The sequence below is a fragment of the Crocodylus siamensis genome, chromosome 13, assembly GCF_052110815.1.
Source record: "Crocodylus siamensis isolate JL-2025a chromosome 13, ASM5211081v1, whole genome shotgun sequence".
NCBI lineage: Eukaryota > Metazoa > Chordata > Crocodylia > Crocodylidae > Crocodylus > Crocodylus siamensis.
Genome location: NC_143407.1, coordinates 4,835,441 through 4,852,794, shown reverse-complemented (window position 1 = coordinate 4,852,794; position 17,354 = coordinate 4,835,441). Strand labels below are relative to the sequence as shown.

Genomic DNA, 17,354 nt, shown 5'->3' with positions numbered 1-17,354 from the left:
AAGTAGAAAGTAAATTATTAACTTATATAGGTAGCGTGAAAAAAGGTGAACTAAAATAAGCCACCTTTGTATATATGGTACTTGTATATCAAGGTGATAACTTACCTTAAAATTGCCTAAGATAGATGCGGGGGGAGGGGGAGCATTATAGGTTTTAAACATCCAAGACTTAGGCCACTATAGAGTTAAAGTATAAACGATGTCCTCCATTCCTGTCACTCTCCTTGGGCTTTTCAGTCAATACAGCATGCAAGACCCCCCACCAGTATAAAGCCCCAAATTGCAGTTGATAAGAACCGCAGACAAGTGGTTGAGATAAGGATGGAGTGGTAGCTATTACCCTACATTCCCATGCTTTTGTGAGCTGGAAGCAGATCTTTGGGGTTTTGTTCTCCTCTCACACGCATGCAAATAGCTGCCTTTAATACCAAGTTAATGGGAGTTATGCATGCACATCAACAGAAATGAGTTACCCACCCACGCTGCCAGACGGGGAATATAATCCTTCAAGCTTTTCTGTTATATCCACTTGTTTGGTCCATCTCATCAGGTGTCCCCCCGGAGCAGATCAAATGGGATATACCACTTACCGAGTGTGACATGTAATGTCCTGTAAACATATCAGGGAGTGTAATTAAAAGGTTGTGCCACTGGTTTCAAAAGCCTGTCATGGAACAACGGTTTCCTGGCGCTAGATAGATGCAGAAACATTTATCAAAAATAAACACCGAGCAGAGCCGGGGCATTTATTTTCAAAGCAGGAAGCATTTGCTTTTCACGGCAATGACTTTGCATCCATTCCAGCCAGTGATGGATGTTCGTGGGATCGTTTTGTCTGCTAGCGGCTGAGGAGGACAGCAGTTTGCTCCGCAAGGACTCAGCGGATGCACACACACACGCTCTCCGCCAACATGCCCATGTCAATAGGACGGGTGATTTTCCACTACAACAGTTACACCAGCACAACACACAAGGCGGGTGCGTTTGCAATGGTAGAAGGGCATGCCCTAACCAATTATTTCTTTTCCCGTGTGGGAATAAACTGTATTGTTATAAACCCTCGTGTCCCAGTGGGAAAAAAAAAGCCTCTGTGCCAGGAGAGTTGTTCCGTGGGAATTCCACCTGTAAAATGAAGACTTTGGGGTTTTTTCTAGCTTCTTCCTCAGACCAGAGGGATTTCTTCCTAGACATTTGTCTGAAGCTTTGGCTAGCAAAAGTGAAGAGAGGCTTCTCAGAGCCGCCCTGAAATACCAACCGTCTGAGTTTCTGATGCCAAGGCCATTCAGACTAGCGGTCACAGCCCGATTTCCAAAAACCTGGCTCCCCAGTCAGTCAATGTGGCCTCTCCTGTCGGCGGGTTCAAATGAGGACACACTGGCGCCCAGCTTCCTAATTTATTGAGCCCAATTAGGTAACTTGAAAGCCGCATGATTTCATTAGGGGCCGCATATGACGGCACACTCAGGACTGTGCCTGCTGCAGGGTCTGCGGATGATACAAGGGCAGTTGAGTTGAGGCTCTTATAAAATTCTGGCATTACTCCACCTGAGTCTAGCTCTCCATCCTTCCTAGGCTCGTTCCCCTATACAAGGACTGTGATCAAGCAAGAATAGACATTTTGATCCCCCAGCAAACAAGGAAAAAAGACAAATCCTTGTCCCCCATCATATGCTACAGCCCATTGTAATTCCAGAGGCCTCTGGGATGCGAGGCACCACAATAGTTGGGCTATAGCCCAATACCGGAGACACAATGCCTTGTGAAGAGCACTCGGGATTCATCATATATGATCAATTTTAAACCAAATCATACGGTACAGCTAAAGTCTATTATTTAAAAAATACTGCAGATCATTTCCAATCTGCTTGCAAGACTGCTGACCAGGATTTCCCGACGTGTGCATCTCACTGGGCGGATGCAGCATGCAATGCCCAGCAAGGACCTCCTTGAGGTCCTCTCAAGCAGCTCTGTTTGCTGGACTTGTACCCCATGCAGAGAGCCCTGCATGTGGATGCAATGACACGTGATGTCAGTCACACTCGGGGCCCCTCGACCACCCCGGCGCAAGACAAGCCTGGGGTGTGTTGTACACATGACAGGCCTGCAAGCTGCAGCGGATGGAGGTTCTGGTTATTGTTTTCGCGATGATGTTTCCACGCCTGGTTCTTCGGCAGCCGGGTTTTGCAGAGCTTATCTGCTTCCTTTCAAAGACGGGCTAAGCATCTTGCAAGATTTCTCTCTTTTGTGGCAACTGGGCATGGCTACAGCTACAGAAAACCAGCAGCTGCCTCCAAAGAGCAAGGACCCGGGTCCCGCAAGGGATGCATTTCAGTGGCAGGGCAGGAGAGAAGGAATTCCTTCTGGTACCATCTGCTCAGCCGTCCATGCGTGCCAGGAGGAGAAGAAACTCAGAGGAACAACCAGTTAAAGAAAATTGAGCCTTAGATCACAGGCACCCTGACCAAGTGCAATATTGCAATACTGGCAGACAAGGTTCATTGGGTAAATCTGGTAACTTTTATTAGACAAACTCAAATAGCTGGAAAAAATTTTCTTAGCAAACTTTTGGGCACAACACTGGCAGTCCTTATCTTGGGACACAGAGGTGGGGGAGGAGACCTCCTGATGTCCCCTCCAGCCTTGTTTCTTGGAAATGGAGTTGCAAGAGTAAAACTCAGCTCCTATCTGCCTCCATAAACCAACAGACTTCTCTCTTGCATGGGGCAGCGTTTGAGACCCTAGAGCTAAAAAGATCCCTCAATTTATAGGGGGGAAAGGGTCAACGTCCAAATGGGGAAGCAGACACAAATTTTGCCAGTGACCCCTGTGCTTATGATGGGCTGAACTGGAAGCCTGGAGCAGAGCAACTCTGTGTCTGCAAGCGTTAGATGTCTGCATCCAAACTCTGTGGCTTCTAGTAATAAAACTCCTGCTCAGGGGAGTGCGGCGTGGAGTTGTGTTCACTGTCCACGTGAAGACCCACATGCACACATCTGTATGACAATACACATGCAAGGGACCCAGGTGCACATGTGCACGTATGAATTCATACAAGTGTGCAGTTCATCCATGCTGACGATGCATCCGCACCCAAAGCCTTGCACATACGCACACCCGCACGTGCCTTCCCATGTGCGCATGTATGCAGCAGTTATCTCTGCCCCGCGTGCCTCACTTCCGAGTTGCACTTCACGGGGCACTTGAACTATTTCTGGAGAAGCGATGACTTCACGGTCACGTCCCATCCCGAGCAGTGGGCCCCCCACTGCATGCAGCCCTGCAGCCATCAGCAGTTACGATCAAAGGCCCCGGTCCATGGAGCAGGTTTGATCAGCAGCGCAGACCTCCTTCCTGCTGTCCTACCTTGCCCCTCCAGGTGCAACGGGATCTGTCAAGTATCAGTTTCAAACGCTTTTGAGGATCAGCCACTGAAAAGCATGTTCAGCGCGCGTGCAGGGAAAGGAAACCACATCGACCCCCTGCAGCAGAAATGCGGGGGCGCACCACAGAGCACAGCTGCTTTGGCCAGTCTCCCTGACCGCTGGAGTCACACTGGTGTAACAGGGAAGAATTTGGCCCACAGGCTCAGAGCAGCCATGTGCACTCTTCTGCAGCAGGGACTGCATCCTGCCAGGTGCTGAGCAGGGTGCGAGTGCTGTCGTGTCCGACGGGAGAGCTGGGGCTGATCTGCGTTGGGAAGATGCCGGCACAGAAAAAAAGAGCCCCGGGGTCTTTGACTTTGACCGGAGGACAGGCCGGCAGAGACCCGGAGAGGGGAGAGGAGCTGGACACCCCATCCAGAGAAGGGTGCCTGCAAATCTGTCACCCCTCCAGCACTGGGGAGGAGCCCAGATCCCAGCATAGGCCCCAGTGCTACCAGCTGAGCCGGCCTGACATAACCCCGCTGGCCTCCCTGGCTGCCTGTAGCCGCAGTGCATCTCGGCCCTCCGCAGCCAGCTTGGCAGGGCCGGTTGGGTCCAGGGCCGAGCGCCGGGCGCCCTCTGCTGCTCGCTCGCGCCGCTCCCGCAGGCCCTTCTCTGCAGCCGCCAGGTCTAGAAACGTTTCGGTTTCGAGAAGAGCGGCAGGCCCCAGGGGCCTCCTGGCCCCGGCCCCACAATTGCAGGAGCAGCGCCCAGCCTTGCGTGAGCTGCCAAACCACCAGAGAGAGAAAGGACCCCGGGCCACGGCAGGTGCACAACCCCTCTCCTGCAGCCTGAGAGCTGACTTGCAGCCTCCCCTTCTGCCGCCAGTCGCGCAGCAAAGCGCCGCACGAGTGGGCTATGCCGAGCCGCTGCCCTCAGCCACCACGCGCAGCAGCCTGGTTGCACGTGCCCACGTGCGCTGCACGCCCATTTTAGCAGCAGCAGCAGCATCTGCTATCTCCCCCACCCCATCTCCTCGCCACAGAGGCTCTCGGATGCCCTCCGACCAGGAGCCCTCGCTTCTGCGGGCAGAATACACACCCCATTCACTGCAGGGCCTCTCTCCCCCCAGACATGGGTTTAGTCCCTCTTGGAGACCCACTTCGCTCCTGACATATCAGAAGGGCCCTTTACCTCCTTGTGATGCAGCGATCAGGGCCTGCCTTTGATGCTGAAGCTGTTAAGATAAGGGAAAAGATATGCAAAAAAGAATGAAAAAAGAAAAGCCTCCGGGGAAGCTGCTGAGGTTGTGGATTGTGGTGCCATTCCCCTTGCCATCTTTGATCCACCTGTACCCGCACATGCATCCCCTTGCCCGCAGGCTAGTGATTGCTGGTCCCCAGCACGGCTGAGAGGCAGATGTTTCCAAACACTCTTAGCTTGTTACTTACCGGGGGCTCCCATTTCTTCCCTTGTCACTTCTCTTCTGTCAGCCCAGAGCCGTGGCATCACCTGCTATCCCACCAGCGCCGTGCCATCAAACTGCTGGACACGGCCAGGACTGGCCAAGAACGGAGCAGTGCTTAAAGCCCCGGCTCTTCCCCTTCTGCAGAGCCCTTGGAGAGCTGCTTCTGGGCAAAGATTATCACACCCCATGAAACAGTAAGGTCCAGGGAGCTCCAAGGCTTGGAGATCTCTTGCATCAAGCCCCATCCACACAGGAAAGAGCTCACGCTGGAGAGCGCAGGGGCAGAGGAGGCACAAATGCCGCAGGTAAAACTCCCCTGGCCTTATAGCCCTGGAGCGGGCTGGAGATCTCCTGCGGCTTGCAACGCCAAGCAGGCCTCATGCAGTGCCGCAAGGATCTGTGCTTTCTGCCTGGTTTTAATTACCAACTGGGTTTCCCCAGCTCTCGGCAGTGAGCTCATCAAACCAACGATTCTGAGATTAATTAATGGAGGCTCCTCTGGTTTCACCTTGGGCTGCTCCGTCATGCGAGGCAAGGAACCAGCTCCCCAGAACACCATTGCTGTTGGATGCTTTTCCACGAAGCCACTGAAGGCAAAATAGGCTGAGGACAGCGCTGGTGATGCCACATCCAAGCGGAGCCTGGCCTCCCCCGACCCCGCAGCAGGCTGGTCTCGGGGCGCGGGACTGCAGGGGATGCACGAGCAGAACAGGAGTCAGGAGGCTGCTCCCAGCTCTGCCATCTGCCAAGTGACCCTGGAGAAATCTCCCCCCTCCATGCCTCGGTTTCCCCACTTGTCAAACAGGTCTCGCAGTACGGACCTCTTTGCCTGGCTTTGCTGGCATCGCAGATCACAACCGGCAGGGAAACCTGACCTGGCTGACCCTAGAGACAAGACCTGGGAGCCTTGCACCGAGAGGAGCACCTGGGAAACCAGGGCTGAGTGAAAGCCCCTTGCAACCAGCAGGACAGCCCTGGGCTTTGGCGCTGGTGCCATGCTGGCAGTCCTGGAAGCTGAAGTCATCTGTATGACCCAGGGCAGATTTCACACCTACCAAACTATCAGGGCCCTCTCTAGAGATCAGAGCTCATGTCTGTCTCGGTGGTGAAGCTTCTTTACCTTGCTGGCTCCCAGGCCTGGTCTGCCGTCACATGCGCGCCTAAGTGATGCCAGCAGAAGCAAGACTGTGACCGGACCTGCAGCTGTCCTTACATTTCCCAAGGAAAGGGGCATGGGTGCAATTCCCTGGAGCCAGCAGAGCAAAAGACTGGTGCAGGGGAGCCCAGAGCCTCTGCTAGCAGACAGCTTTGCTGCTAGGAGGGGAGCTCAGAGGTAGCAGAGAGAGTCAGAGCAGTGGGGGAGCACCGGGCCATCTCCTGTGGGTCCCCAGTACTTCACAGAGGGGAGGAAGGAGCATTTTCTCCCAGGGAAACTGAGGCATGGACTGCCCAGCATCCCATCCGTCCTGGCTCTCTCAGGCAGCAGCACCCACCATTGTAAAGGGCAGTGAGGATGTGGGCAGGGGGCTCTGGGGCTTCCCAGGTAGAGCAAAAATTTCATGCACCGCTTAGCAAACGATGCCCCACACCAGGTGTCGGTGCCATGCTGCTTCCCAAACACACCTGTCTCATCTTCCTCCCCATTTCTTGATCGCTCCCCTTGGCCTGAACAAGGTGCTGGCATTTCCTCCCCTTCCCTTCCAAGGTGTTTGTGAGCAGGGCTCATCCATTTCCACACGCTGAGACAGGCTGTGGCTGCCCAGGGCAGGGAAGGGTCCCACTCCTCTTTTCTACCCACCAGGGCTCCCAAAGGGGCTGTGTTGCCGCTGCGAGGTCTGAACTGCTCTAGTAGCCCTGGTGTTTCATGCAGGGGTATCACGACCACCAGGATCCTTCCCCACTTCTGAGCTGCAACCCAAATTCTGCCTGTAGCTTCAGTGGGATTTAGCCTTCTTCATCCCTTGCTGTGATGCCCAGTGCTGCTGGGGGCTGCTGCCCTCCAGCTCAGATGTGACCCCATCTCTGCCCTCGGTGCAATTATTCATGTAGATTTACACACCCAGAGGGGCTCTTCACTTTGTGTCTGTGGGTGCTGAGCGCACACTACAGCCATCAGACGTGCTCAGCACCTCACCAGGTTGGGCCCGTGAACGGTCTTGAGCTCGCACTAGCCTCAAATGCCTCCTTGAGGCCTGCCTAGAGCTGGTGTCCTCACTAGCAGCTTTGGGCTCCTCCTTCGGCAGCTGCGGGATGGAAATGACTAGAGCTCTGGGACCGCAGGTGGGAGGATGCGAGCAGACAGGACAGACTGTGTGGGTTGTTCTTAGCCAAGGACAAGCAGGTGGGATGTAAATAATTAGCTTGAGGGGTTGTTAGCAAACGGCTTCCCCCTTTCATCTGTGGTAGGTGGCAGTTCCAGATCAGAGGGGAGCGTGACTTACAGCTGACGGGAGGGATTGCACTTCAAACGGGGCCACTGATTTCCCTGCTCCAGGGCAAATGCAAACAGATGGGGATGATTTTCTCCCCTCTGGCTCTGAAACAGCTTTGCAGGGAGAGGACAGATGGCTGCAGGCACAGCCTGCAGATCTGCATCGCAAGTGCTCTGGCCTTCAGGAGCGCTGGATCCAGGGGCTGAGGCAGGGATCTGGCGCTGGGTGTAGATCCCCGGGATGCTGGTTCTGGGTGACCTCTGTGGGCTGCGACGAGGTGCCAGAGGGGGACTGGAGCCCTGAGCTCTGCTGCTTTCCCTCTCCCCAGCTGCAGAAAGGAACTGCCACGAGCTACCTGGCCTCTGTGCAGCCTTGACCATCGTCCTTGGTGATGAGGAACAAGGGTGGGAGTCAGGTAAGTCTGCTACCCCGTGCAGGCACCGCGCTAGGACTTAATATGGCAAACCCCTTGCACACACAGCACCCCCGAGACCAGCACCGGCACTCGCCGATCTCTAAAAAGGTGTCACGAGGGGCAGCGCAGGGGCACCTAAAGCCAAGTCATCCCAGGAGAGATGCTGCCGCCTGGACAGCGTAAGTGATGTGCGGGTGGCCTGCGGCTGCCAGGGATGATACCCGCCCTGCAAGCAGGGGCAGTGCCAGTTCCCAGCTGTTTCTGGCATGGATGAAGGGTGGCTGCACACAGCCTTGGAGAAAGGAGCCTGGTGGCTTGGGGAGGGGTCAATGGGCTCATTACCAGGGGGGCATGATGTAGCTTTTGCTAGCCAGAAGGGCAGACAGGGTCCCTTGCAGCCTCTCTGTGGCTTTACCCACCCCAGGCTGGACTAGGGATGTGGCAGGCCTAGCTCGGGAAGGTGGCATCCCTGCACACAGCTGTCCTTGACCCCAGTGGGGCCCTTGCACACTGGAAGCTCCCTGCTGGCCTTTGCTGCTGGTTCTTGGGACTTGTGGGGCTTGAAAGGAAGTTTTTTTCCCAGAAAATGGCTGGAGCTGGAGCTGGGGTGATGGAAAGACACAAGGAAACGCTCCCTTGCCCTTGTGCTCATGCTATGAGGGGGTGGGAACCTCGGTGACTGAGTTGCGGGGTTTCATCCTCCGTCATGAGGCAGCTACAGCCCTTCCCTGGCTCTGTGCATGAAACCCCCGGGGTTGGTGCTACACATGGAGGCCTTCTCCAAGGGAGCTATTCATCCCCACCACACAGGCGGCGAGCACCTCCCATGCTTCAGTGTATTAATCCTCCCAGCAGTATCCCCACCCCATAGGACACAGCGGGTGCATCTACACGCTCATTAATGCATCTTAATTACTGCGCATTTAATTTAGTACATCCTTATGAAGTACTAACTAAACGCACAGTAACTAGAGTTACTGCACACTCATGCTGGAACACGGTTATTTTGTGACGCTTACTGCTCATTAGCCTAGTAACACTGCGCATTAGACTATTAGCACGGTTTTTGCCCGCCACGGTAGGTTTAGGTTAGGCATCAGGAGGCGCTACTTCACAGTCAGGGCGGCTAGGATCTGGAACCAACTTCCAAGAGAAGTGGTGCAGGCTCCTACCCTGGGGGTGTTTAAGAGGAGGTTGGATGAACATCTTGCTGGGGTCATTTGACCCCAGTACTCTTTCCTGCCATGGCAGGGGGTCGGACTAGATGATCTGCTCAGGTCCCTTCCGACCCTACAAACTATGAAACTAGCTACTGCATGGTGTTATTAGACTAATGTGCAGTAAGCGTCTCGTGGTGATGCACCCAGAGATTACCCCACAAAGATTGAGTCTACCCTACACGCAGCCCTTTCCTTGCCTTTCCCTGTGCAGCTCCGGTGTAACAGGGTCCTCGGAGAGCAGGCTGGACAGCATGTCTGCAGGACCCTTCTCTAGCTCTGGTCTCTTCTAGGTGCAAAATGACCATACTGGGCTCCCGGCACTGGCTCTTGCCCTAAAAAGCCGCTAGGTGTCCTCAGAGTTGCACGGGAACGGCCCCAAAACGCAACCCCGCTTCTTTGCACTCCGGCGCTGGGAAAGCAGCCCTGGGGAGCAGGGCCCTGGCTAGACACCCCCATCCTCGAGTCACCCCCAGCCCCAAGGGGCATCTCAGCCTCCGGGATGAAGATCCTGGACAACAACCCACACCTGCTTCTACACAGCACACGGGCCCATAGCAAGCGTTGTCACCACACTGGCTCGACACCATCCATGCACCCTGGACTTGTCTGAGTCCCCTGCATGACCCTTCTCCCTGGCCCAGATTTCCCCAGTGCCGTGACATCCTTTAGCCTGCTCCATGCTGACATCTGGGAACATACTGCAGCCTGTCCTGGGGTTGTTTTGCTGTGCCAGGCACCAGAGTCACATCGGCATCGCCCCACAGCCAATGCACCTGCAGCAGGTTGTCGGAGGGGCCTCCGTCGTCTGTGCACGTTCATAGTTTCATAGTTTCTAGGGTCGGAAGGGACCTGAGCAGATCATCGAGTCTGACCCCCTGCCATGGCAGGAAAGAGGACTGGGATCAAATGGCCCCGGCAAGATATTCATCTAACCTCCTCTTAAAGCCCCCCAGGGTAGGAGCCAGCACCACTTCTCTTGGAAGTTGGTCCCAGATCCTAGCCGTCCTGACCGTGAAGCCGTGCCTCCTGATATCTAGCCTCCGTTGACTCCTTGAAGATGCCTGATCTGTGCTGAGGCTGGTTCTCCCCAGCGGGAGGTGCTGCCGGGCACAGTGGTGACACACTCCTGGTCTGTTCTGTGGGTGGTTAAAGCCATCACCTGCTAATGCGGACGCGGGTTGGTTTGAAGGCGCATGGCCCAGTAGAGCATTTCAATCTGACAGCGGTAGGTCTTCAATCCTGGGTTGCTGAAGGACCCTCTGCTAGGTTGTAGGTGACCCCCCAGGCTGGGAAGAGACACTATGGAGAGACCCACGGCAGCTGGCACAGCTTGCTTGGGCGAGGCCAGAAATACGTGCAGTGGCAACAGGGCTGCCCAGCCTGGCAAGACAATGTGCCTGGCTGGCCCTGTAAAATAGGGTCAGCATATGCAGGGGTGGGTAAGGGGCTTTCGGCGCTGAAGCCTCCTTCTGAAACTCCCCGTAGCTGCTGGCAGTACAAAAGCCATGGCAGATAGGCCAGCAGCACTGACTCTGTGCAGCTCGGGGCACAGAAGCCCAGCCCAACAGCAGGGAACAATCCTAGCCTGAGATCCCTCATCTCGAAAGGGCCTTGGCGGCTGTTGCTCTTGGATCTCATCCAGCATCTGCCATGTCAGCCGTGACCATGGCCTACTGTGCTATTGCTGGCGGCTCTGTTGGGGCAGCCCGGAGAAAAGCTTCATCAGCAGCAATGTGGGGAGCGAATCCTGGGCTCACCCATCACTACTTCCCTTACAAGCCTGGTATAACCCCTCCACGGCCAGCTGGCGTTGGCATGAATGCCTGGGTAGCCTTGTCTACCTTTCGCTTGCCCCTTCACCCCACCCCATCGCTGAGTTGTTCCCAGCAGCACCCCAGGCTCTGCCCAGTGCCTATAAAGCCCTGGCTGAGCCCCACTGGCACAGCTAGAGCAAACCAGTGCAGCAGTACCGAGAGTGAATCTGTGCTCACACCCACTGCCTTTAAACACAACCGAAGCACCAGCGCTGTTCCCCTGAGACCTGTGGACACGCGCTTCCCTTTCCAAAGCCCTGCTCGCTGGCCACAGGACAGCAAGGGAGCAATTCACCTGCAGGATGGGCTTGGGGCTTGTAGCATGGCAGTCACGCCGCCATCAAAAACAAAAGGGGAGCTGAGGAAGAATGGGGAGTCTGCCCCGCTTGCAACGGCCTCGTGTCCTGGCTCTGCCTGCACCGCGTGGGTAGGGAGCTGGTGCATGGAGCTGTATCAGCGCGCCACAGTATTGGATATAGCCAACAGGTTCTTGATGAGGCAGGAAGCATGGAAGGGGCTTAGGCTCTCGTTAAGCTGTGATGTGGCTTCCTCACCCCTTTGCCCGCGGTTATCTCCCAGCCTTGTTCTGCCCAGGCTGGGAAGGATTTGCACTGGTAAATCCCACTTGCCTTTGAGGCCGATGGCTTCATAATGAAACGCGCATCAGATGCCCAAGAGGCCAGGGCTGGAGCGGTGTCAGGACCCTCCTCGAATCGGCGTCTCATGGCAGCCTCTATGCGTGCTGGCACCGGAGAGTGCTCCCTAGGCTGGCTCTCCCCTCGGCTCAGGTCCGTGACCCAGATCCGCAAATCCCCAACCATAGGTAGGAGGAGTGGAAAGAATCGCTCAGCATGGGGAGAGTTGGTTCAAGAGACTTTATGGAGGTGGGTTTGGCCCGGGCTGCCGCCACGCACGAGAGCCACAACTGTCCATCACAGTGCACTTGGACATGACCAGCTGCGAGCCAGGAGGAGAAACATGAGAGAGAGAGAAAAAGAGGATGGCGGCGGTGGCATTCATTGTACATTGCAACACAGCGGGGTGAGAGAAGCCAAGGGCAGCTGCCCGGGCTTGGCAGGGCACGAGAAACGCAAAGCAAGACCCGAGCCTGGGGTTTGCAAAAGTTCTTCATCTTTGCAAGGCAACAAATCCAAACCCCATCTCCAAATGCCTCGGGGCATCACCTGGGATTGGAGTCCGGGCCCGGGTTGTCAGGTTGCACCTCTGCAATAAAGCGAGAGAAGGCAGACCTGGGCTTCTGCTGCTACAGGCAGAGCTACCCCCTGTGGAAAGCAGTCCCAACATGAGCCCCCGCGTCCTGTCCCTGAGAGCGCTTTCGGCTCCTGTGAAGCAACAGTCGAATGCTACAGCTTAATGGGAGGGGGTCACCGACAGTCCTGCCATCGGACCGATGCCCGCTGGCCCAGGAGGGTCCTTTTCCTACTTGGCAGTATGGATAGGCAGCCCCAGCTGCTGCAGTCCCCCACCAGAAACAGGTCTGCTCCACCTGTTCAGCAGCAGCTTTCCCTGGCCTGTCCGGATACGCACGCTTCCCCCGGGACTTGGCAGCTGCGAGCTGTGATCGGAGCGCTCTCTGCCCTGACCTCAAGGTCCCTCCCCGATGGCGGCAGACACGATACGCCACCTCCGGCGCAAGCTGTTCTCAGCTGGGTTGCTTTCCAGACCCTTGCAGGAAATTGAGGGGGGGTCCCCATGTCAAAGCGTCCCACCCAGAGGAGCTGGTGCATTCCCAGCAGCTTCAGGGCTGTGGGATCGCAGAGCAGCGGTGGAGATCAGGGCTGTCCAGAGGAGCGGTCGAGCTGTGAACAGCAGGACTGGCTAACGGGCAGTCAGGAGCCTTTGCTAACAAACAGTATCACAGCAGTGCTGGCCTCAAGAGGCGGAGGAGGTGGCCCCCTTCCTTGCACTAAACCACGACAGCAGAGCTGCAGCCGGAGAGAGCAGGGCAGCGAGTGCAAACCGCTCCAGCGCCCAGGGACTCTGCAGAGCGGACCTGGTGGCGTCCTCACCCTGCCGCCTTCCTAGGACCTCCGGCTGGAGGGGGGCTGGGGCAGAGGCCTGCTAGGAGTCCGACACGCACAGCGCCTCCACAGCATCGCTCAAGCCCTGGTTGACGCCGCCGACGGCCAGCAGGCAGTTCTTCACCACGACGCTGGAGCAGGCGCAGCGAGGGGTGGGCATGGGCGGGAGGCATTCCCATTTGTTCTTCTCCGGGTGGAAGGCTTCGGCGGACTCCAGGACGGTCGGCTGGTTCCCTGAGAGAGCCCGAGGAGCAGGAGATGCTTGATTATGAAACAAACATATCACGATAACAGGGGGAGAAGTCTGATCTGAGCAGGGAAACAGGATAAATCCCCACCCCACCTCGGAGGCCCTGGCCCCACCTCTCCCCCCTCCACCTGCTATAAGGAAGTCAGTTCTTCTAGCCCCACGGTCCTCAACCTTTTTGGACTCGAGGCACCCCTCACTGGACTTGAGGCATCCTCCGTCACTTTGTGAATGGCAAGGCACCCAATGTCAAAAACCCATTTTTATATTACAGCACGGAGCTCCTTGAAGAGGGGCTAGGCAGCGGAGGATGCTTCAAGCAAGGACAAGCCCGAGACTAAAATTACTTACTCAGCTTGTCTGCTTAGCTCCTCACCTCGCAGCACCCTTCAAAGGATCTGGTGACACCCCAGGGTGGCACCCTGGTTGAGAGTCACTGTTCCAGCCCACGGTTGCGTGGCCCATACATATGCCTGGGCCCAAGGACTTTTCTGGGTGGCCCAGTGTGACAGGTGCTGCTCTTAGTCTGTTTTGAGCCAGCCAAGAAAATACAATAGCAGGACTTCAAAACCAGCAGTCACCTGTGCAAGCCTGATCCATTCAGGTGGCATTTTCCAAGAGCCCAAGTTGTATTTTCAAAAAATGACCTAGGCACTGAGATGCCTAATGGGAAAATTTCCCTACATTCACAGCGTTATTCACGTGGATTTGAAAACGACCCCTGGTTCTCAATGAAGGACAGTGCCTAAGTCGCTTGTGACAATGAGACTTAGGCTCCTCCATCGCATAAAGACTTCTGCAAATGTCTCCCTGCCCTGCTGGCAGCTCCTCACCTAACCCCCCTGCCACGATGACCCTGCCTTTCAGGTAGCCAGAGACGAAGTCTGCTCGCCGTTTCTTCAGGAAGAAGGAGCGCTCCATCTTCATCCAGCCGCCTGATGGGAGAGAGGATGGACACACAGACATGTGCCGCTCAGCGTGCCACCACACACCAGAGACTGCTCGAAGGAGTTGTGGGGCGCTTTGCTTAGCGTTTCAGTCCTCTGAAACTCCGAGCTCGAAGTGACACTTACGGAGGTGACATTAGAGAGAGCCTGTGCCAAAACCCCAGCCTGGCTGAAGCACAGAACCGGACTGAGACGTTGTAAAGGGTCCCGTTTGCTCCGAGTCAGCTCTGGATGCAAGCTGCAGGGCGCTGAAATCTGGGTGGTAGACTGTACTGATCTCCGAGACCCAACTGCAAACCTCCCTCACCGAGCAAGGGTCGCAGAGCCTTAAAGACTGGCATACATCTCTTACCTCTGGAAACAGATGCAGCCCAGCCAAACCCGCCCCGCCCAGCTGGAATTCAGAAAGCTGGTTTTCCAGGCAAGGCAGCTTCCCCTTGGGGTATCCTGTCCCCTGTGTGGCCAGGGTCTCTCCCTGCAGTGTCCCAAGAGAGAGGTTAGGCTGCCTGCATGGTGGGCTCGCCACCTGCGGTCCTGCTGCCCAGCTCAGGGTCGGGGCTGGGCTCAAGGGGTCAGCAGGCAATCCTGCAGGGTGCAGAAGCCCCTTGACTCTCAGCAAAGGCAGAGAGACGGGGCTACGGCCCTCAGCATCTGGCACAGAAGAGCAGACCCAGCTGCCTGACATACGCCCTCGCTGTACTGCACATCCGCCCGCAGCGGGTGGGTACCTTGCTCGATGTCAAACACATCCATGGTCCTCATGAACTTGGGCTGCCGGTACAGCCGGCCCTGCCGCAGGCCCCCGAGGCTGAAGAGCTTGCTTTCCGTGGGCACGAAAGTAGAGAAGGCCCTTTTGCTGGGGATGTTGGGGAACTTGGTCCACGATCGGGTCTCGGTGTCGAAGACCTCAAAGGCATTGATGGCGTACTTGGATTGCCGTCCGCCTGGGACAGAGATGGGGACAAATGCATCAGGGATGCCATGACTTTCTGGGGTGAGCGCTGAGTAACTTGGCAGCTGAAAGGAGCTAGGTGGAGCCATGCAGAGATCAGCTTGGTAACCCCAGCATCTGGTTACCATTGTCCCCATCCGCTCCTTTTGTCTGCCCTGCCCTTTGGTCGCCTGTTTGTCTTACGCTACCTTGTCATCAGGCTTGACAGGCCCAGAGGAGCCTGCATATCACTGGGAAATGGGACTGAAGAAAATGCTTCCTAAACAGTGTCTGCTTCCCACGGGACAATGAAACATAGAAATGTCTACTCAGACTGGGGGAGGAGAGCACTGACGACTGGAAGTGGGAAGAGGATGTCTGAGGTGGTGAGGGAGGACTGCCGGGTAGTTTAATTCCCAGTTCTGGAGGGCAGGGAGGGAATGCACAAAACCTAATGCCTGGGATTTGCAGAAGAGCATGACTGGCATCATCTCCATGGTAAGGCCTGCAAGCCTCAGTCATGGACCAGAACTTCTCTGTGCCTGGAGCCGTACGGCACTGAACAAAACCAGATTCCCTGCCCCAAAATGCTTACAATGGCCGTACAAAGCAAAAGTTACTCAGGGAGTACAGATGTGTGGCTGTTTGCAGCAGACTTGCAAACAACACCAGAGTCATGACACCACTGGTTCTTGGTGCAATCTCCACTGTGCCCACCTGAAGGCCCATGACTGCCACAGTGAAGGGCATTCATTTCAGAAGTATGGATTGTAATTAGCCAGTGCCTGCGGAAGCCCTGAATTTTGCAGCGCTCAGCCTGAGACCACGAGGGACTGGACATTTTCCAGTTTCTCCTGCCCGCTCAGGCAATGGAAACGCATCTTTTTCCTGCACCACTCACCCTGTTCTCCAGTGACAGCAGCACTAGCTAGCCCTGGAAGGCACTGGGTGGGTGTCAGTGTAATCGAGATGCATCCATAGCAGCAGGGTGAGTACTGCAGGCTCGGGAGCTCTGCAGCTCAGATGAGGTTCGGTGCCAGTAACACGCCCCAGCACACGATGCTGGGATAGTAACACAACGGCACCGTGTTATTCTTGTACAAGTCCAATGCACATGAACACAGCTCTTTCCAGTTCAGAAGCTCAGCGCCACTTTGAAGACTGGAAGCCCAGGCTTACTCCAAGGCAATGCAAACTGTTTGTGCAGGAGCAACGGATGAACTTCAAATGGATCCAAGGTTCATTACTGGGAACTCCCCTAGAGAGGCAAAACTACCTGGTGGCTTGAGCATGATCAGCCCTCCTGGGCTCCTACCCCAGTTTCCTGACAGATGCTCCAACTCTGCCAGATGCCTCAATTTCCCCATCTACAAGGTGAGGATAATGATGCTGACTCCCTGCAAAGGGATAATTCGGACGAAGGGCCTGCCTCCACTGACATCAATTATGGAACGGGCCCTTAATACTTGCGCTGTGCTTTCGAGACAGAAGCTAAGCAGCTGTATTGCTGCTGTTATTAAAGGCCAGAGGCTTGTATGGGAGGCTGTGGTCTAAAACTGGAGCTGGAAACCTGGCAACCATCACACACCTCCAGACTTGCAGCTAAGTAGGGCAGGCAATGGTGAAACCCGCCTGCAGCCAGCTCGCCCACGGCCTGTGCCTCTACCTGGGACTGAGGTGGTGCTTGGGTGCTCTGCACAGGCCTCAGTTTTATCCTCCAGGAATGCAAACTTCCACAGCTGCATCTCCGGCAGCTAAGCACAGGGTGCTCACGGACAGCAGCTTCCACAATGTCCCCTTTTGGGAATGACCCCTCCCTCAGCATTCACCCTGGGCCCAGGGCTCAGAGGAGTGACCGCCTGGCTGGGCCCCCATGGGAGAGCAATGGGTCTGTTCTTACCAAGCACATAAATCTTGGTGCCACGCAGGAAGGAGGCAGCGGCGTAGCGGGGCGTGGGCATGGCCGCCAGCGACACCCAGATGTCCTTCAGCATGTCGTAGTGCTGCATGTAGTTGTGAGGCCGCAGGTCCAGGCCCATCCCGCCGGCAGCATAGACTCTGTAGTCTGCACAGGGCCAAAAAGCAAAGACAGCAACAAGGGCTCAGGGGTGTGTTCAGCTATTTCCCCGGCTCGTGGCTCCCCTCACTCCTCCTTTCCCCTTCTCCCAGCCTAAAAGTGCACAGGTTGCAAGGATCTGTGACAGCACGTGGCACTGCTCTCTCCTGGATGGAAGCAGAATGGCTCAAGTCTGGTCATAGACGCAGCAGCGCTCCCGAATCCCAAGTCGGCGCATTGAGGTCCTCCTCAAGCAACACTGCGCCCTCAGAGTCACCGAGCCCAAGTAGGCTGGACACAAATTGTGCACAGCCACCGAATGGGGCACTGGTAGCTTCGGGCCCAACCTTAGCCCTGTGCGATCCTTGGGAGCCTCCCGTGATGCCCACGGTGACGGGCAAACCTGTGTCGTCATGCACT

At 55.9% G+C, this 17,354-nt stretch overlaps 1 protein-coding gene across 5 annotated transcripts in view; it reads right to left on the bottom strand.

Moving 5' to 3' along the window:
- Window positions 1-9,873: 9,873 nt before the first annotated feature.
- KLHDC8A (kelch domain containing 8A) overlaps window positions 9,874-17,354 on the bottom strand; it is a 31,320-nt gene continuing 23,839 nt past the window's right edge. For all 5 annotated transcript variants that reach the window (XM_090025068.1, XM_090025064.1, XM_090025066.1 and 2 more), the window contains 4 exons: window positions 16,779-16,943; window positions 14,676-14,891; window positions 13,834-13,935; window positions 9,874-12,987 (listed from right to left, as the gene is read on the bottom strand). In XM_090025068.1, coding sequence (XP_089881194.1) covers window positions 12,794-12,987; window positions 13,834-13,935; window positions 14,676-14,891; window positions 16,779-16,943 — 677 coding nt within the window. In that variant the 3' untranslated portion in view covers window positions 9,874-12,793. The remainder of the gene's footprint in view (window positions 12,988-13,833; window positions 13,936-14,675; window positions 14,892-16,778; window positions 16,944-17,354) is intronic.